At 47.5% G+C, this 17,627-nt stretch overlaps 2 protein-coding genes across 2 annotated transcripts in view; both read right to left on the minus strand.

Moving 5' to 3' along the window:
• The window catches only part of LOC134038949 (NACHT, LRR and PYD domains-containing protein 12-like), a 495,359-nt gene that overhangs the window by 87,265 nt on the left and 390,467 nt on the right, over positions 1-17,627 (minus strand). The gene's annotated exons all lie outside the window — the stretch shown is intronic.
• Positions 1,480-17,627, minus strand: part of LOC134038982 (stonustoxin subunit beta-like) — a 64,437-nt gene continuing 48,289 nt past the window's right edge. Inside the window, exons 5-6 of the mRNA XM_062484733.1 lie at positions 5,722-5,768; positions 1,480-2,619 (exon numbers count right to left, since the gene is read on the minus strand). Coding sequence (XP_062340717.1) covers positions 2,081-2,619; positions 5,722-5,768 — 586 coding nt within the window. The 3' untranslated portion in view covers positions 1,480-2,080. The remainder of the gene's footprint in view (positions 2,620-5,721; positions 5,769-17,627) is intronic.

A 17,627-nucleotide genomic window follows, 5' to 3' on the forward strand; every position in this document is an offset into this window, starting at 1 on the left:
GAGGGAGAGAGTAGCGAGGGAGGGTAGGGAGGGTGGGGGGAGAGAGTAGCGAGGGAGGGTAGGGAGGGAGGGTGGGGGGAGAGAGTAGGGAGGGAGAGTAGGGAGGGAGGGTGGGGGGAGAGAGTAGGGAGGGAGGGTGAGGGGAGAGAGTAGGGAGAGAGGGTGGGGGGAGAGAGTAGGGAGGGAGGGTGGGGGGAGAGAGTAGGGAGGGAGGGTGGGGGGAGAGAGTAGGGAGGGAGGGTGGGTGGGGGGAGGGAGTAGGGAGGGAGGGTAGGGAGGGAGGGTGAGGGGAGAGAGTAGCGAGGGAGGGTAGGAAGGGAGGGTGGGAGGGAGGGTGGGGGGAGAGATTAGGGAGGGAGTGTGGGGGAGAGAGTAGGGAGGGAGGGTAGGGAGGGTGGGGGGAGAGAGTAGGGAGAGAGAGTAGGGAGGGAGGGTGGGGGGGAGAGAGTAGGGAGGGAGGGTGGGGGGAGAGAGTAGGGAGGGAGGGTGGGTGGGGGGAGGGAGTAGGGAGGGAGGGTAGGGAGGGAGGGTGAGGGGAGAGAGTAGCGAGGGAGGGTAGGAAGGGAGGGTGGGAGGGAGGGTGGGGGGAGAGATTAGGGAGGGAGTGTGGGGGAGAGAGTAGGGAGGGAGGGTAGGGAGGGTGGGGGGAGAGAGTAGGGAGAGAGAGTAGGGAGGGAGGGTGGGGGGGAGAGAGTAGGGAGGGAGGGTGGGGGGAGAGAGTAGGGAGGGAGGGTAGAGAGGGTGGGGGGAGAGAGTAGGGAGGGTAGGGAGGGAGGGTGGGGGGGAGAGTAGGGAGGGAGGGTGGGGGGAGAGAGTAGCGAGGGAGGGTAGGGAGGGTGGGGGGAGAGAGTAGGGAGGGAGAGTAGGGAGGGAGGGTGGGGGGGAGAGTAGGGAGGGAGGGTGGAGGGAGAGAGTAGCGAGGGAGGGTAGGGAGGGTGGGGGGAGAGAGTAGGGAGGGAGGGTAGGGAGGGAGGGTGGGGGGAGAGAGTAGGGAGGGAGAGTAGGGAGGGAGGGTGGGGGGAGAGAGTAGGGAGGGAGTGTGAGGGGAGAGAGTAGGGAGGGAGGGTGAGGGGAGAGAGTAGGGAGGGAGAGTAGGGAGGGAGGGAAGGTGGGGAGGGAGGGTTGGTGGGGGGAGAGAGTAGGGAGGGAGGGTGGGGGGAGAGTAGGGAGGGAGGGTGGGGGGAGAGAGTAGGGAGGGAGGGTGGGTGGGGGGAGGGAGTAGGGAGGGAGGGTAGGGAGGGAGGGTGAGGGGAGAGAGTAGGGAGGGAGGGGATCACACTAGACACACACAGAGACAGTTTATATTCAAGTGGGTAATACTGTCATATTACTGGTCCTAAATGTAGTGTTTCCAGTGTGTGTGTGTACATGTGTGTGTACGTGTGTGTGTGTGTACGTGTGTGTGTGTGTGTGTGTACGTGTGTGTGTGTGTGTGTACATGTGTGTGTGTGTGTGTGTCTCGGGCCACTGGGTCACCAACAAACACACAGCATGTCTTCTATCATCCTGTATAAAACATCTTTATTTCTCCTTATTTAGTGACTAAGACACTATTTAGTTCATCACATTCAGTGGAACTGAGATCAAAGACAGGATTGTTGTTTGTCAACAATTAACCCGTTAAGGAGCAGCATCACACATGTGCGATAGTTCGAAAGCCCCACAGAGTAACGTCGCACGTGTGATTCTGAACATTCCAACCGACTATTTTCCGATAGACAAAAACTACATGACAAACGCTGTAGTATGGCTTCAAAATGTACAATTAGGAGGCTAACAAGTAACACTAGCAGGTAGTAGCATTGCTACGAGTATTATGCTAGGTTGCTAGGTAATGGAAGCTAACTAAAGCTAGCTAGCTTCCGTTTTGGAAAAATAACTCACTCTGGTGGAAGCGTCGGTAATATTAAGAGATATTAATAATATTTAATATCAGTAATATTTACATCTAAAAGGTTAAAACAAAACAAACATTCTACACACACCAATATTTACAAACACTCTGGGATATCAATTCCAACTGTACAGTTCAGTCTTCACTAACATCTATGTGAGCACGGTGTGTGTGAGTGTGTGTGGGCTATTCTACCTGACACAGGGACACTGAGGAGTCATAGTAATGAACACTGAACCCAGGATAGAGGGGCTCAGTGAATGTGCTGTGGAATGTGTGCAGGTGGGTCAGTGTGTCAGAGGAGACTGTGTAGAAGGACAGAGTGCCGGCCGGCCAGTCCAGATACACTCCTACTCTGTGGGAGCTGGAGGGGGGGGCAAGTATGGCAGTGCTCTTATTATTGTGCCAGGCAGAGTAACTGTTATCATCACACCTCAGACTCCAGGACTTGTTATTGAGTCCAAGCACACAGTCAACACCCCCTCCTCTCCTGCTGATTCCTTTATATGTCACTGCTATATAAACCCCTCTTCCACTCCACTCTGCCTCCCAGTAACAGCACCCAGACAGACCCTCTCTACACAGCACCTGTGGATAGTCCTCAAATCTCTCTGGGTGATCAGGATACGGCTGCTCCTTTCTCCTCCTTGTCACCTTTCTGTTCTCCTCAGACAGAGAGAGGAGTCTGCATGCTGTGTTTGGGTCCAGTGTGAGCTCACAGGCATCTGATGGGGGAGACCAAGACACAATATATTACTGATCATCATCATTCACATTAGAATGTCTCCCTCTTCCTGCCCTCCCCCTTTCATTCTCTCTCTCTCTCTCTCTCTATTTCCTCTCCCTCTCTCCCTCTCTCTACCCATCCTCTCTCTCTCTTTCATTCTCTCTCTCTCTCTATTTCTGTCCCTCCCACTCTCCCTCTCTTCCTTTCATTCTCTCATTCTGTTCTCCCTCCCTCACATGCTACCTCTCTCACTCCAAATCCCTCTTTCCATCATCCCTCATCTCCTTACCCCTGATATGCCCCCATCACTCCATCTTTCTAGGGAGGAGGGGAACAGGGGAGGAGAAGAGAGGGAGGAGGGGAAGAGGAGAGGAGAGGACGGGGGGAACAGGCTAGGAGGGGCAGAGGGGAGGAGAGGAAGGGAAGGAGATGGAAGAAGGGGAAGAGAGGAGAGGGAGGAGGGGAAGAGGGAGGAGGGGAAGAAGGGAGGAGAGGAAGGGGAAGAGGGGAAGAGGAGAGGAGGGGAAGAAGGGAAGGGAGGAAGAGGGGAAGAGGAGAGGGAGAAGGGCAGGAGAGGAAGAGGGAGGTGGGGAAGATGGGAGGAGAGGGAGGAGGGGAAGAAGGGAAGAGGGGAGGAGAGGAAGAGGAGAGGAGGGGAAGAGAGGGAGGAGGGGAAGATGAGAGAAGAGGGGAGGAGAGAAGAGGGAGGAGGGGAAGAGGAGAGAAGAGGGGAAGAGGGGAAGAGGGGAGGAGGGGAGGAGAGGAAGAGGGAGGAGGGGAAGAGGGAGGAGGGGAAGAGGGGAAGAGAGCAGAGGGAAGAGGGGAGGAGAGGAAGAAGGGAGGAGAGGAAGAAGGGGAAGAGGGGAAGAGAGGAGGAGAGGGAGGAGGGGAAGAAGGGAGGAGAGGAAGAAGGGGAAGAGGGGAGGAGAGGAAGAGGGAGGAGGGGAAGAGGAGAGCAGAGGAGGGGAAGAGGGGAGGAGAGCAGAGTGAAGAGTGGAAGAGGGGAGGAGGGGAAGAGGGGAGGAGAGGAGAGGGAGAAGGGGAGGAGGGGAGGAGAGGAGAGGGAAAGAAGAGAGCAGAGGGATGGGAACAGGGGAGGAGAGGGAAGAGGGGAGGAGAGGAAGAAGGGAAGATGGGAGGGGGGGAGGAGAGGAAGAGGGGAGCAGAGGAGGGGAAGAGGGGAGGAGAGGGAGGAGGGGAAGAGGGGAGGGGGGGAGGAGAGGAAGAGGGGAAGAGGGAGGAGGGGAAGAGGAGAGCAGAGGAGGGGAAGAAGGGAAGAGCGGAGGAGAGGAAGAGGGAGGAGGGGAAGAGGAGAGGAGAGGGAGGGAGGAGGGGAAGAAGGGAAGTGGGGAGGAGGAGAGGAGAGGAGAGGAGGGGAAGAGGGGAAGAGGAGAGAAGAACAGGGGAGGAGAGTGAATAGGGGAAAGGGGGAGGAGAGGAGAGCAGAGGAGGGGAAGAAGGGAAAAGAGGAGAGGGAGGAGGGGAAGAGGAGAGCAGAGGGAGGGGAAGAGGAGAGGAAGAAGGAGGATGGGAGGAGAGAAGAGGGAGGGGAAGAGGAGAGCAGAGGGAGGGGAAGAGGAGAGGAAGAGGGAGGAGGGGAGGAGAGAAGAGGGAGGGGAAGAGGAGAGGAAGAGGGAGGAGGGGAGGAGAGCAGAGGGAGGAGGGGAAGAGGGGAGGAGAGGAGAGGGAGAAGGGGAAGAGGGGAGGAGGGGAAGAAGGGGAAGAGGGGAGGAGAGGAAGAAGGGGAAGAGGGGAGGAGAGGAAGAGGAGAGGAAAAGGAGAGGAGGGGATGAAGAGCAGAGGGAGGGGAACAGGGGAGGAGAGGGAGGAGGGGAAGAGGGGAGGAGAGGGTGGGGAAGAGGAGAGAAGAGGGAGGAGGGGGAGAGGGGAGGAGAGGGAGGGGAAGAGGAGAGCAGAGGGAGGAGGGGAGGAGAGAAGAGGGAGGGGAAGAGGAGAGCAGAGGGAGGGGAACAGGGGAGGAGAGGAAGAGGGAGGAGGGGAAGAGGGGAGGAAGAGGGAGGAGGGGAAGAGGACAGGAAGAGGGAGGAGGGGAAGAGGAGAGGAGGGGAAGAGAGCAGAGGGAGGAGGGGAAGAGGAGAGAGAGGGAGGAGGGGAAGAAGTCGAGGCGGGGAGGAGAGGAAGAGGAGAGCAGGGGAAGAGGGGAGGAGGAGAGGAGAGGGAAGAGTGGAAGAGGGGAGGAGAGAAGAGTGAGGAGAGGAAGAAGGGAAGAGGGGAGGAGAGGAAGAGGAGAGCAGAGGAGGAGGGGAAGAGGAGAGCAGAGGGAGGGGAACAGGGGAGGAGAGGGAGGAGGGGAAGAGGAGAGCAGAGGAGGAGGGGAAGAGGAGAGCAGAGGGAGGGGAACAGGGGAGGAGAGGGAGGAGGGGAAGAGGAGAGAAGAGGAGGGGAAGAGGAGAGGAGAGCAGAAGAGGGGAGGAGAGCAGAGGGAAGAAGGGAAGAGCAGATGAGGGGAAGAGGGGAGGAGAGCAGAGGGAGGGGAACAGGGGAGGAGAGGAAGAGGAGAGAAGAGGGAGGAGGGGAAGAAGGGAAGAGGGGAGGAAGGGAGGAGAGGAAGAGGGAGGAGGGGAAGATGAGAGGAGGGGAAGAGGAGAGAAGAGGAGGGGAAGAGGAGAGCAGAAGAGGGGAAGAGAGCAGAGGGAAGAAGGGAAGAGCAGAGGAGGGGAAGAGGGGAGGAGAGCAGAGGGAGGGGAACAGGGGAGGAGAGGAAGAGGAGAGAAGAGGGAGGAGGGGAAGAAGGGAAGAGGGGAGGAAGGGAGGAGAGGAAGAGGGAGGAGGGGAAGAGGAGAGGAAGAGGGAGGAGGGGAAGAGGAGAGGAAGAGGGAGGAGGGGAAGAGGAGAGGAGGGGGAGAGGAGGGGAAGAGGAAGAGGGGAGGAGAGGGAGGAGGGGAGAAGGAAGGGGACATAGCACACACAGACGTACACACAGTATTGATGTGGGTAATTGTGTTAAATTACTGCTTCTAAAAGTGTGTGTTTACAGTGTGTGTGTGTGTGTGTCCATTTTTGACAGTGTCCAAGTCACTAATGGTATTGTCCCTTGTATGACCTTGTGTACTAGAACCAAGTAGCAGTCAATACTCACATCTCCTAGGGCCAGGTTTGATCCTGCACTCTCCACCATGATCCACACTGCAGGGATAAGCAGAGGAATGATGAAAATACACTTCACCTGTTGATAAGTGACTTAGCAACTGACTTTCTAAGTAAACATGTTGTTTCTCTCTTATCATCAGAGGTGTATTCCAGAAAGCAGGTTTTACAAACTCTGAGCCGAACCCTGAACTCTGACTTGATGAACCCTGAGATGGGAAGCTCAAAGTTATCACTTCCAGAACAGCTGATCTGAGTTAGTTCATTTCTAATTCACTGGAATTACATTTAGTCATTTAGCAGACGCTCTTATCCAGAGAATTAGAAATTCTCATGCGTGCAGCCGAGTATGAAGACATTTTCAGAAAGCAGAAAAACAACTTCAACAGCAAAAGAGGCAATTGTTCATTCAGTACATTTCAAAGCAGTATATTAATTTGACATTTAACCACGTCTTACTAGCCTGGCTCTGCCCTCCTACGTACTTCCGCTCAATTTTCATTTTGCTTCTGTACTCCGTCTGGGCTTTCCGTATATTAGTTGATGTCTCAAGTCAACTTTTTACCGTCCAATCAGCGAACAGAGGGAGTGGCTGAGAACGATGACGTTGATGTCGTGCGCTAGTTTGAGTTATAGTTCTGTAATGGCGGCGGAGAAAGATGCGAGCGAAGCCATTCGGTCTGTTGTGGCAACGCTGCCGAATATCCAGAAGTTAAAGCCGGAGCAAGAACAATCTTTGCTCCCCACGGGGTTCGTTTGATTTTTCAGCTCGCTCCGTTAGTGGTGAAGGAGTTGGCTAAGGCGAACGCTCGCGATTGGTTATGGCAGATCCAGAGTGGCTCTGGTCAGATCCAACAGTTTTAAAATTCAACAGAATACCCGCCTTCAAGGAAGTTAACGCTTGTCAAGGGAGCGAGCCCAGACTCTCTGTACAAATGAAATGTACGAGAGTCTGGTTAGGACCAGGCTAACGTCTTACTACAGGTGAAGAAGAAATGGAACAATCCTATGTGCGCAAAACAACTGGCACATTCTTCTCCTTTTTAATGACAAGATTACGAGAAGGAGGGTCCATCAACCTCCACAGCACAGATTAACAGTGAGATGTTCAGTAAATGCCAGGTTAGCTCTGCATGGAAAACTGTAGAATTTCATGTCATCCGTATGTGTTATATGGCTTCAACAACAATCAGGTTGATGAGGAAAGGACACCCCATGTCTGACAGTTGCTTCAGGCTCAGCATGAGGGAGGGGAGAGGGAGAAACTCACGGTTTGTTACAGAAAAGCTGCCAGCAAGCAGGTGAGGTTCACAGTCAGTTACCGTGGTAACACACCCAGAGTTTTCAGTGTTTCCCATACATTCATTTATTTGTAACGGCCCGCCACAATTAGAGATTTACCACCACAAATGTATAAAATTGTGTTTTTGCTTTTACTGTTTAACATCACAAAAAAATATTTAATAGTAGAGCTGCACGCAGCACACTGATTCGCTCAGCCCCTTCTTGCCCCGCTCGCGTTCTCTCTCTCTCTCACTACAACAGACCCGTCTGTGAATAAGCCCCTCTCTCCGTGCACGCTCTGAATCAATGCACGGGTCAAACAGCTTTTTCCCTCAGAGACAACAGGACAATCAATCTGGAGTTTACGAACGGTTAGGCCCAATCCCAATGTCCCCCCTCACAGACTCACAGACTTTGAGGCACGTTCTCACTAAGTCTGTGAGGGTTTAGGGCTGTCCACTGTCCCACTGTCAAATTGTCAAGTCCGTGAGGGCTCTTTCGAAGACATTTTATGCACCCTTAAGTCTGCATTTTTGCAGACTTGCCCACAATTCACAGCGTAGTGACGTGAAACACGAGGGTTACCAGGGGAAGCCCGGAAGAGAGAAAAAGATCCTGTCTAACCCTCCTCATAAGACAAGAAAGACGAAGAACAGTAAACAAACAAGCATGGAAGGAGCAACCAACCCTGACGTAAACAGAGTTAGAAATAACAGTTAACATCAGTAAGTTTAAACACAAAGCTCACTGACGGTTAATACAATTTTAATCACGATCACGATTTTGGCTTCCCACGATCAAATTCGCGTGATGGAGCGATATTTAAAATGCGGCATTCTTTGGCAAAGCCAATCTAGCGCTCCGTAAACCATAGGTGCGTTCGACATCGGCTGCATGAAACGACCAGCGAGAGTTGCTGCTTGCAGTCGGGGAAGAGTTATAAACGGCTGCGTAAAGTCGGACATTCCTGCTTCCTGGTTTGCTGCGTTGACGTCAGTCATGGCCGATCAAGCGCTGTTTGCTTACTTCATCACTGACGAACTGCACGGTATAATTAGCCTACGTGACAAAAAAAGTTGTTTTGGTTAAAATCAACAAATAATCATGATAATTAATCGTGATCTCAATGTTGATCAAAATAATCGTGCTTATCATTTTGGCCATAATCGTGCAGCCCTAGTGTGTAGGTTGTCCTTTGATGATAAATTCCAAATATGCTTTCATCAGATTTGATCCAACAACATTACTATTTTACCTATAATGCCGCAAAGTGCTGAACCATTCCGATTTATAGCATTTTGAGCTCTTGTAGCCTCTTGCACTCAATCACTTACTAGGTGACGTCAAGTAAGTGTGTGAGGGTTCAGGGCTCAGGGTTTAGGGGGGACATTGGGATTGGGCCTTAGTATCATCATTCTCTGCATAAAGGTGTCCAAAACTGAGTAAATATAATAATATTTGTAGTTAAAAACATTTGGCAAATATAACAACATGAGTCCAACGTAATGTTTATATTATATGAAGCTCAAAAACTATTTTGCGCTCAAATTGATTCCATTTTTTTTTCTTTTTGAAGTCCCTAGCTACATTCACTTCAAACCGACACTAGGACCTAGGTTTGAGCTGAGCTACATTTTACAACGTCTGGTTTTAGTGACATCTCTTTCTGGAGCTAGAAACCCAGAGTTTCCCTCATCTCAGGGTTTAAAAACTCAGTTTTCACTAAACCCGCTTTCTGGAAATACAATTATGATTGTGGCTACAATCATAGTTCAACCATATTGTAGATTGTAGAGTAAACATGCAGTTTTAATTGTATCATCAAGAAATGCAAGGCCTATTAACGTAATTAGATATATTCAGTGTTAAGCGACATTACATTAAGAGGTATATAAAAAACAAACATCTCCTTACTTGAGTTTCTCCAGTCTGCAGTGTGGATCCTCCAGTCCAGCAGAGAGCAGCTTCAATCCTTTTTCTCCTGGATGATTGTAGCTCAGGTCCAGTTCCCTAAGGTGGAAGGGGTTGGACCTCAGAGCTGATGCCAGAGAAGCACAGCCTTCCTCTGTGACCAGACAGCCTGACAGCCTGTAGAAAGAGGATCAATATTGTGACAGAATCCATCTGGGCCCCCAGAGTGAGTCAGCACAGAGGGGTTCATTTGGCAGGTACTGTCATAGCTGCACCTCCCCTCATTAGACAGAGTGACCCACGTAATCCAATATCAGAAAAGTTGAAGATGTAACTCTTTATCCTGTATAATAATGATACTGTGTTCAGCATTCCATTTGTGTAGAGAGAGGCCAACCCCCCAGGTGAACTATAGGCAAGGTAAAGGCTTAGGTAAACAGGAAGATCCTTATCTTATCTGAGCATTTCATTTAGTTAGCCTAAGCAGGGCCACTTTAAGACATATGCACGCACACACGCACGCACGCGTGCAGGATCTATGCAAGGGAGCCAATGAAAGAAGAGCCATGTGACAGACAATTCTATATATTTGTACAACATGGTTTTTGTATTGGGAATGTTGGGATGATAATAGAGAATCGAGGATAAAGAACAAGCAAGTTTGCTTGTTCAATATTTCCACTATTTTAAACAGTTATCATATTCCAAAGGAAGAAACATTAGTGCATCTAAACCAGCCAAGATAAATTAGAGTAGGCTATAGGGAAATTGCACATTTGTGTGCCAGATAATGTTTCCACAAAAATTCCCCCATTAAATACAATACATCATGACAGTTTGCATGATTTGAAATGGTCACTTATTATCACACTGGCATTTAATTATCACAGCAAACAATTACTGCACTGAACTGTAAGTAAAGCAAAAATAACAAAACCTCTAATTATCACTCGAATCATTCACGTCTTCTATGCTAAACCTAGCAGTCACGTGAAAGTGAATGAGGTGAACGAATCCTTTCTGTTTCCTCTACTGAGCCAATGCAACAGTCCCGATGCGCTGCCACAAGAAGATGAACGAATCACTCACTGAGACGACTCGTTACTCCCCAGTCATTCTAAAGATCGTTCAAAATGAAGGAATCGTTCACAAACGACACATCACGACTGGCCTCTTGGTTGACGTGAACATACCACTTTACAATTAATAGACGTACACAAAAATAAAATAAAAATGGCCATTCCTCTGTATACGGAGGTAGTGACCAAATCAACTAATAAGTCTCCCTGTGTGAGTTCTTGTTTAAACTGTACTTAAGCTGTAGTTCTCCTTTAGCTTTCCGGCAGAATAGACAGCATCTATCTTCCACTTTCCTAACTGTAGGAGCCATTTGTGTTTCTTATTGACATGTCATATTATTTTGGTTAGATAGAACTGTCAGAATATTTTGGACACTGGGTGGCAGTCATTGGAGGCACAGGGTTCTATATTTAGGGACACAGGTGACAGGAAGGGGCACAGGTAGAGGGAAGGGACACAGTTCTCACCAGACCAGAGAACAGACCACAGTGCACAGACCACCAATGACATTGGGAAACCTGGTATGTCAATCTACATTTTACAACTATGCATAATAAATAACAACTAAACGGCAAATAAGGACTGGAAAATCTGATACATTGTGTCAGCATAAGATCACTCCTAAACTACCTGTGTATAATGGCAACGATATAGACGTATTGGAAAACTAGAAACATTAAGCGAGAACTCGCCCTTTTATTGGAACTTGAGCTTCAAACTGAAAAAGGTTTTTTGTATTCCACAAAACCTGGCCGCTATCCCCAATCAAGGGACATTGTCGTCACCTGCGCTGGTATGATTGACGGAGATGGAAACTCTGAAGTTCAACGCGCAGGGAGAGTGTGTACTGGCAGCATCAAGCACGCTTTATTGAATGCTATAAAAGCCATATTGGGAAACGGCTAATATAATGGGGTTGTTCGACTGAATGCTAAAATCTTACAACAATATCGTCTGTTTGAAAGCCGTGCAGTCGGCATACAAACGTTCCTCCATTACGCCAATGAGGTCTTATGCATAATAAACAACTAAACGACAAAGCCCTCTCCTGCTGCCTCTTCCTAGATATTTGTAACTAGCTACCTCCCGTTCCCCTTACCCTGCCTCAGTCAACTAAAATGTCATTTTACATATAAAACGGTGAAATATCAGCCTACCTGGCGAACTTGTTCCACTGAGTTGGATTCCAACTGAAGAATATCCCACCTCAGTCGCTCTTTATTAGCTAGCTACAAAATGTCCTGGTTTATACACCGCGAATATCCTGTGGTTATCCTGAGGTAAACTTCTTCTAAATTACAGTAAAAAAAACTCAAATACTTTTGTTTTGGACTGGCAAGTCATGTTTTGTTGACTTAAACTTTCAGATGTTAGCTACATTTTTCTTATCTTTGAATTTTCTGAGCAGATATACATCGCTGGTTCCGACGCCATTAGTTAACGTCGTTCTTTTTAGAAACACGGCTAACTGATCCAGAGATCACGTGACATAGCATGCCAAGAATGCTATTGGACAATATTATCATAGTGAAATAACAGCAAGTTCTTCTGAAAAATGAAAGGGGAATTAAATGGAAGTGAAATTAACCAAATGTATGCCAAAAAAACTTAGCTACCCAATAAATGTATATATTTTAAAATAACAGAATGCTTATCAGTATTTATTTAATTCTGTTAGGTCATTAGATAACCATATTCTGCTCCAAAAGAGCAACATAACTGCCTGTTGGCTCTGCCTTCCATCCTGAGAGAAGAGGAACTGCTATATTAGGATGCTGTTGGATAATGCTGTGGATAACGGTATTGGAACAAACGGTTAATCATCAACACCATCATGTCTATGTCTTTCTGTATTTCAACATTTTATATCTTGTTATATATATATATATATATATATATATATATATATATATATATATATATATTCTACACTGCTCAAAAAAATTATGGAACAGTTTTGAAAACACATCAGATCTCAATATCTTGTGTGGCCCCCACGTGCTTGTATGCATGCTTGACAATGTCGCGGCATGCTCCTGATGAGACGACGGATGGTGTCTTGTGGGATGTCCTCCCAGATCTGTCGAAGGGCATCAGTGAGCTCCTGTAAAGTCTGAGGAGCAACCTATATACAACAATCTCTTGCCACATGAGGCCGGGAATTGTCGTGCATCAGGAGGAACCCAGGACCTACTGCACCAGCGTAGGGTCTGACCATGGGTTCAAGGATTTCATCCCGATACCTAATGGCAGTCAGACTGCCGTTCTCTAGCCTGTAGAGGCCTGTGCGTCCCTCCATGGATATGCCTCCCCAGACCATCACTGACCCACCACCAAACCGGTCCTGGAATGTCCTCCATGTACTGGAGATAGTGCTGGGAGACACATCAAATCTTCTTGCAACGGCTATGAGTTGGACAATATGTGCAACTTCTGTAGAAATCGCCTCATGCTCCCACTCAAAGAGATCAAGAGGGAGAAACTTGAAATGGCCTCCACATGCAAAACCAGTCCTGTTTTGGGGTCGGCTCATTGTTGCCCCTCTAGTGCACCTGTTGTTAATTACATCAACACCAATGCAGCGGAAAGTACCCCTCTGCTACTTAACCCTTGTGTTATCTTCGGGTCATTCTGACCCATCAGTCATTGTGACCCACCGTCGTATTGCGATAGATTTACCGCATACAAAGACAAAGTGAAGCATTTTCTTTTAACAGCTAGGCTGTCTCAGACCCCCCACATTGCAAAGGTTAAAAGAAAATTATTTTAATTTGTTTTTGTATTGGGTAAAATTGGGTAAACACAACGATGGTTCGTTATGAACCTTTGGGTCATGTTACCCGAAGGCAGCACGAGGGTTAACTGACCAGATCATTATCAGAGAAGTTAATTCATGCCATACCCTGATAAAAAAACTGTTCCTTTAATTATTTTGAGCAGTGTAGTTTAAAATTGTTACATTCTTGTCTGCATTATGTTCTCTTTTTGCTTTAATGCTATGTTACATGTAGCAAAACCAACCTCAAGGAATATAATGGCCAATATTATCTTTAGTGATCTGTGCAAATGACCAATACAAGTTGTTCAACTTCCTAAAGAGCAGCGTTGCACCTGACACTTAAGGCCGAAATATACTTTCCGCTATGTACGTGTACACATGCTGAATGACTGCAGCACCTATCCTGCGTTCATTTGGTGTGTACTTTGTGCACGTCTCCCTGGCCCTTAAATGTACGCATACGCAAGGTGCAATACCGTCAGAAATCGTGGGCCAGTATACTATCCCTGCATCTCAGATGGAATGCTACCATCAACCTACCCACACGCTCCCATGTCACCCCGCTCTTCATCTCCCTCCACTGGCTACCCATCACGGCCCGCATCAGATTCAAGACCCTGGTACTGGCCTTCCGAGCGGTGAACGGGACTGCACCTGCATCCAGTGTCTCCTCCAGCCTTACACCCCTACCCGCCACCTACGGTCTTCTTCTGACAACCGTCTGGTGGCCCCACCTCTCAAGAGCACCCGCTCCCAACCCAAGCTCTTCTCCTGTCTGGCCTCCCAATGGGGGAATCACCTCCATCAGAGACACTGACTGTCTCCCCACCTTCAAGAAAAGGCTAAAGACGCACTTGTTCCGGGAGTACACCAGCACTTAAAGATTTGTTGGATCAGATGTTAGCTTATTTCCTCCAGGAACACAATGACAATTATTGAGGGACTTGTTGGTCACTCCTGTTGGTTGTAACTGATTTAACTATTTGTACATGCTGTGAATTATATTATTGTTGCTTGCTTTCCACCAGGTACACTCTAGCACTTTAGAGGATCATGTTGATTAATTGTACATGCTCTTATGTTTCTTCCCTTTGGCACTTATTTGCTTTTTCACAGTGTATGCTTCATGTTTTGGCTACCTGCAATGTTTGGGGCTATCTCGTTGTTTAAGATCATTGACCTATGCACTTTTTGTAAAGCTCTCTCTTGGAAGTCTCTTTGGATAAAAGTGTCTGCTGAAAGAATAAATGTAAATGTTCCATCCTCTGAAGTAAAAATAGCCAGTTACATAGTAGTATTATACACCAAGCACACTTCTTGCTATTCCTAATCCGAAACCTTTCATGCAGTGGAAGAGGTGCCAACCACAGGGACTGACGTGGAAATTGACACCATGCGGTTGAAACGATGAAGATGGGTATGATTATGGATTTATCTGATTGAAAATCAAACCTTTTTCACCCCTTTTAGTATTATTTTATACTACTGGAAACCATATGTTAAGCTGTTGACTTATTATAGTTGAGCTTAGTATTATTATCACTAAACGATAGAAGATATTGAGCCTGAGTGTGAGATCTGGGTGACAGAGGCTGAGGAGTGAGGGAGAAGGCCACCTGGAGGCAGGCATCGTCCTTCGCAGGCTGAGGCCTGAGCTACAAGTCCAGATCCGCTGTTTTTGACCCCACGCCTAGAATCTTATCTGTGGCCGCCTGTAAAAGGTCAGCACTGGCCCTAAGTAGGGAGGATTTACAACGAGCCTGATTGTGTAAGCAGCGTGAGCAGCCTCATCGTAATTGTGGGTTACAGAACCTGTTTTAAGAGAAACACTTATTATTGTCACCCAGCAAGGTCAAAGGCACCAAAGCTAAGGTGCGAGTGAAATCTTAACCCCCAGAACAGGTGACCAATTGTGTTATGCGTAAGATCGAAGACCATCTGTAACTATCAATAGTAAAATAGCACATGAAAATAGGTGAGCAGTATGTAATTGCATGCCTGGGGGGTAAAGATCAGTTGGGTTCCAGAACCTGCTCACATTTATTGGGATTTTTGTCATCTTGAAGACCAATAAAGCCATTGCATCAAACTTTGCCAAGTTCCAGTGCCGTTTTTTGAACTTTGAAGATTGATTGAAGACTTTGAACATTTTCAAACAACAGCACAAAAGCTGCCAGATGCATAACTCCCTGTCCAGGTAAATGTGAGCAGGCCATCAGGAAAATAAATGGGTCACAGCACAGAAATGCAACCCTAACATTCTTAAAATGTAAAAAAGAATTAACATCACACACACCACAAAGACACACACGTCCACAATGGGAAAGTGAAACTGGGTTGGAATGTTCTGAGACCAGTTAACCAGTTAGGTCAAGAAAGGGGATGAAGGATTTAGAGGTATGTCTGTTTGACTGAAGACTGACCACTGTGGGACAGTAAACCCTGGAGGATGGGTGTATCATATTATATGGCCTGCTTTCTAAGATTGTTGATACAATGGAGATTAGTTTGACCAGGGGGTCATCTGGAGACATGAAGTCTGGGTGATTTTTGGGTCATTTTTATGTTTTATGACACCCTGACTTGTTGCAGGAGAATCCTCATCACCTGGGGGAAGGAGCTCTGGGACATCAGGTTCTGAGGCTGTTGTTTCAGCTGTCACTGAATTGTGTTTGACGGACGTGTCCTGATTGTTGTATAGAAATGACCAGATGTTAGGTACTATATAAAACTGTATATAAACTATATAGGAATGTGTTCCGGTGCACCTGCAGTATGGCCACACTGACGAGAGCTACGCTATTATTACCTAACATTTTGTTTGTCTTGTTAGTGTTTGTAAGTTGTTTTGTAGATTTTGTATTTTGCAATCAGTACGACCAGCAAACACTTCTGGATATTAAGTTTTCACTTAGCAAGGATTATTTTACAAACTTTAATTACAGAGTTCGAGTTGGAGCTCGGAATGCAGCGGGCTCTTTGTTGTTCCGCCGCTCTGTTTACCTGCGAGACGGAGGAAGAAGAAACAAGGCCGACGTGCTGGAGTCCTTGTCCGAACTCAGAAACGGAGCTTCTAACCTGCTTTTCCAACCATCCTACTCGCTAACGTTCAGGTTAACTTTCTATGGGCCACGGATGTAGCGGTACTAGCATCTCACTGCTCTCCTGTCCTTGAGCTATTAACTGTAAAATCAGACCCTTCTATCTACCTCTGGAGTTCACTGCGGTGGTCATGAGTGCAGTCTACACCCCCCCAGGCAGATAAGGCTGCTGCTTTGGATGAACTGTATGAGATTATCAATGGTCTGGAGAATGTGCACCATGAGGCAGCCTCATTATATACTAATATATTGCATCTGCTGCATGATTGTGTAACTCACACTATATAGTAAATTATATTTTGATTAACTTTTTAGAAATACCAGGGACTGGGGTTGCAAATTAGCCTATTGGCTAGAAACCTTTTACGCAGCACATCTACAACATATTGTTATTGATGTATGTAATAATGTGCGCTGCATTTTCCCTGACAAATAAACTAATGAATTAAATAAAAATCAGAAGCCCTGGGTTGATGCCGCGGTCCAGGCCAACCTGAGAGCCCGGTCTGTCGCCTTTAACTCTGGGGACCCTGATCAGTACAAGAAGGCCAGATACGACCCTCTGAAGACGATCAAAGCAGCGAAAAGGGCTTACAGGACCAAGGTGAAGTCCAGCTACGATGGCTCTGACCCCAGGCGCATGTGGAGTGGACTTAGAGCCATCACAGACTACAAAGGGAGAGGCTACAGTGAGACCCAGTCCTCTGTCCTACTGCCAGACGAGCTGAGTACCTTCTACGCTCACTTTGAGAGGGACAGTGACCCCCCTGCAGTGGAGTTACCTGAGGGCCTAGCCAGTGGTGTGCCTACAATAACTGTAGCTGAGGCATTGCTCCAAAAAGCTCAACCCTCGCAAGGCACCTGGCCCAGACAACATATCAGGTGCTGCGCTGACCAGCTAGCAGGGGTCTTCAGTGACATCTTCCACCTCTCCCTCAGCCTGTCTGTACTCCCCACCTGCTTCAAGAGGACCACCATCGTCCCTGTGCCCAAGAACACCAAGGTCACCTGCATGAACGACTATCGCCCGATAGCACTGACCTCTGTCATCATGAAGTGCTTTGAGCGGCTAGTCAAATCATTCATCTGCTCCTCGCTGCCTCCCACAATGTACATTGAGCGAAAAGTACATTGATACATTTCTCACTACTATAGATATACTACTATACAATATTGCACTATTGCTGATAGTTGCTGTACCCCACTTTTCTTAGGTTAGTATAGCTCTATAAGGCTAGTATAGGTCATTATGTGTATTAGAGGTCTAGTATATTGTATTGTATACTATTGTCGAAGGATCCTCACGGAGCCTTCGTTTGAATGTACTTTGGAGAAATGATGAATAACCAAAAAAAGAGTGATGCTTATTAGGGATGTGCGAGCCAATTGTCCAATTACTTTTGGTCCCTTAAAAGGGGGGGGGGGCACATATAAAATGTGTTGTAATTCCTACACCGTTCACCTGATTTGGATGTAAATACCCTGAAATTAAAGCTGAAAGTCTACACTTAAAGCACATCTTGTTTGTTTCATTTCAAATCCATTGTGGTGGTATACAGAGCTAAAATGATGAAAATTGTGTCATTGTCCAAATATTTATGGACCTGACTGTATGTGCATTTGCATAAGGTGGTTATAGAAATGGCTTGCATACGTATACTGAATTACAATATGTGCATTGGCATTAAATGTGTTATTAGAGAATGTCTTGCATATGTTTTAAGATGTATTAGAAATAGCTTG

The sequence above is a fragment of the Osmerus eperlanus genome, chromosome 18, assembly GCF_963692335.1.
Source record: "Osmerus eperlanus chromosome 18, fOsmEpe2.1, whole genome shotgun sequence".
Classification (NCBI taxonomy): domain Eukaryota; kingdom Metazoa; phylum Chordata; class Actinopteri; order Osmeriformes; family Osmeridae; genus Osmerus; species Osmerus eperlanus.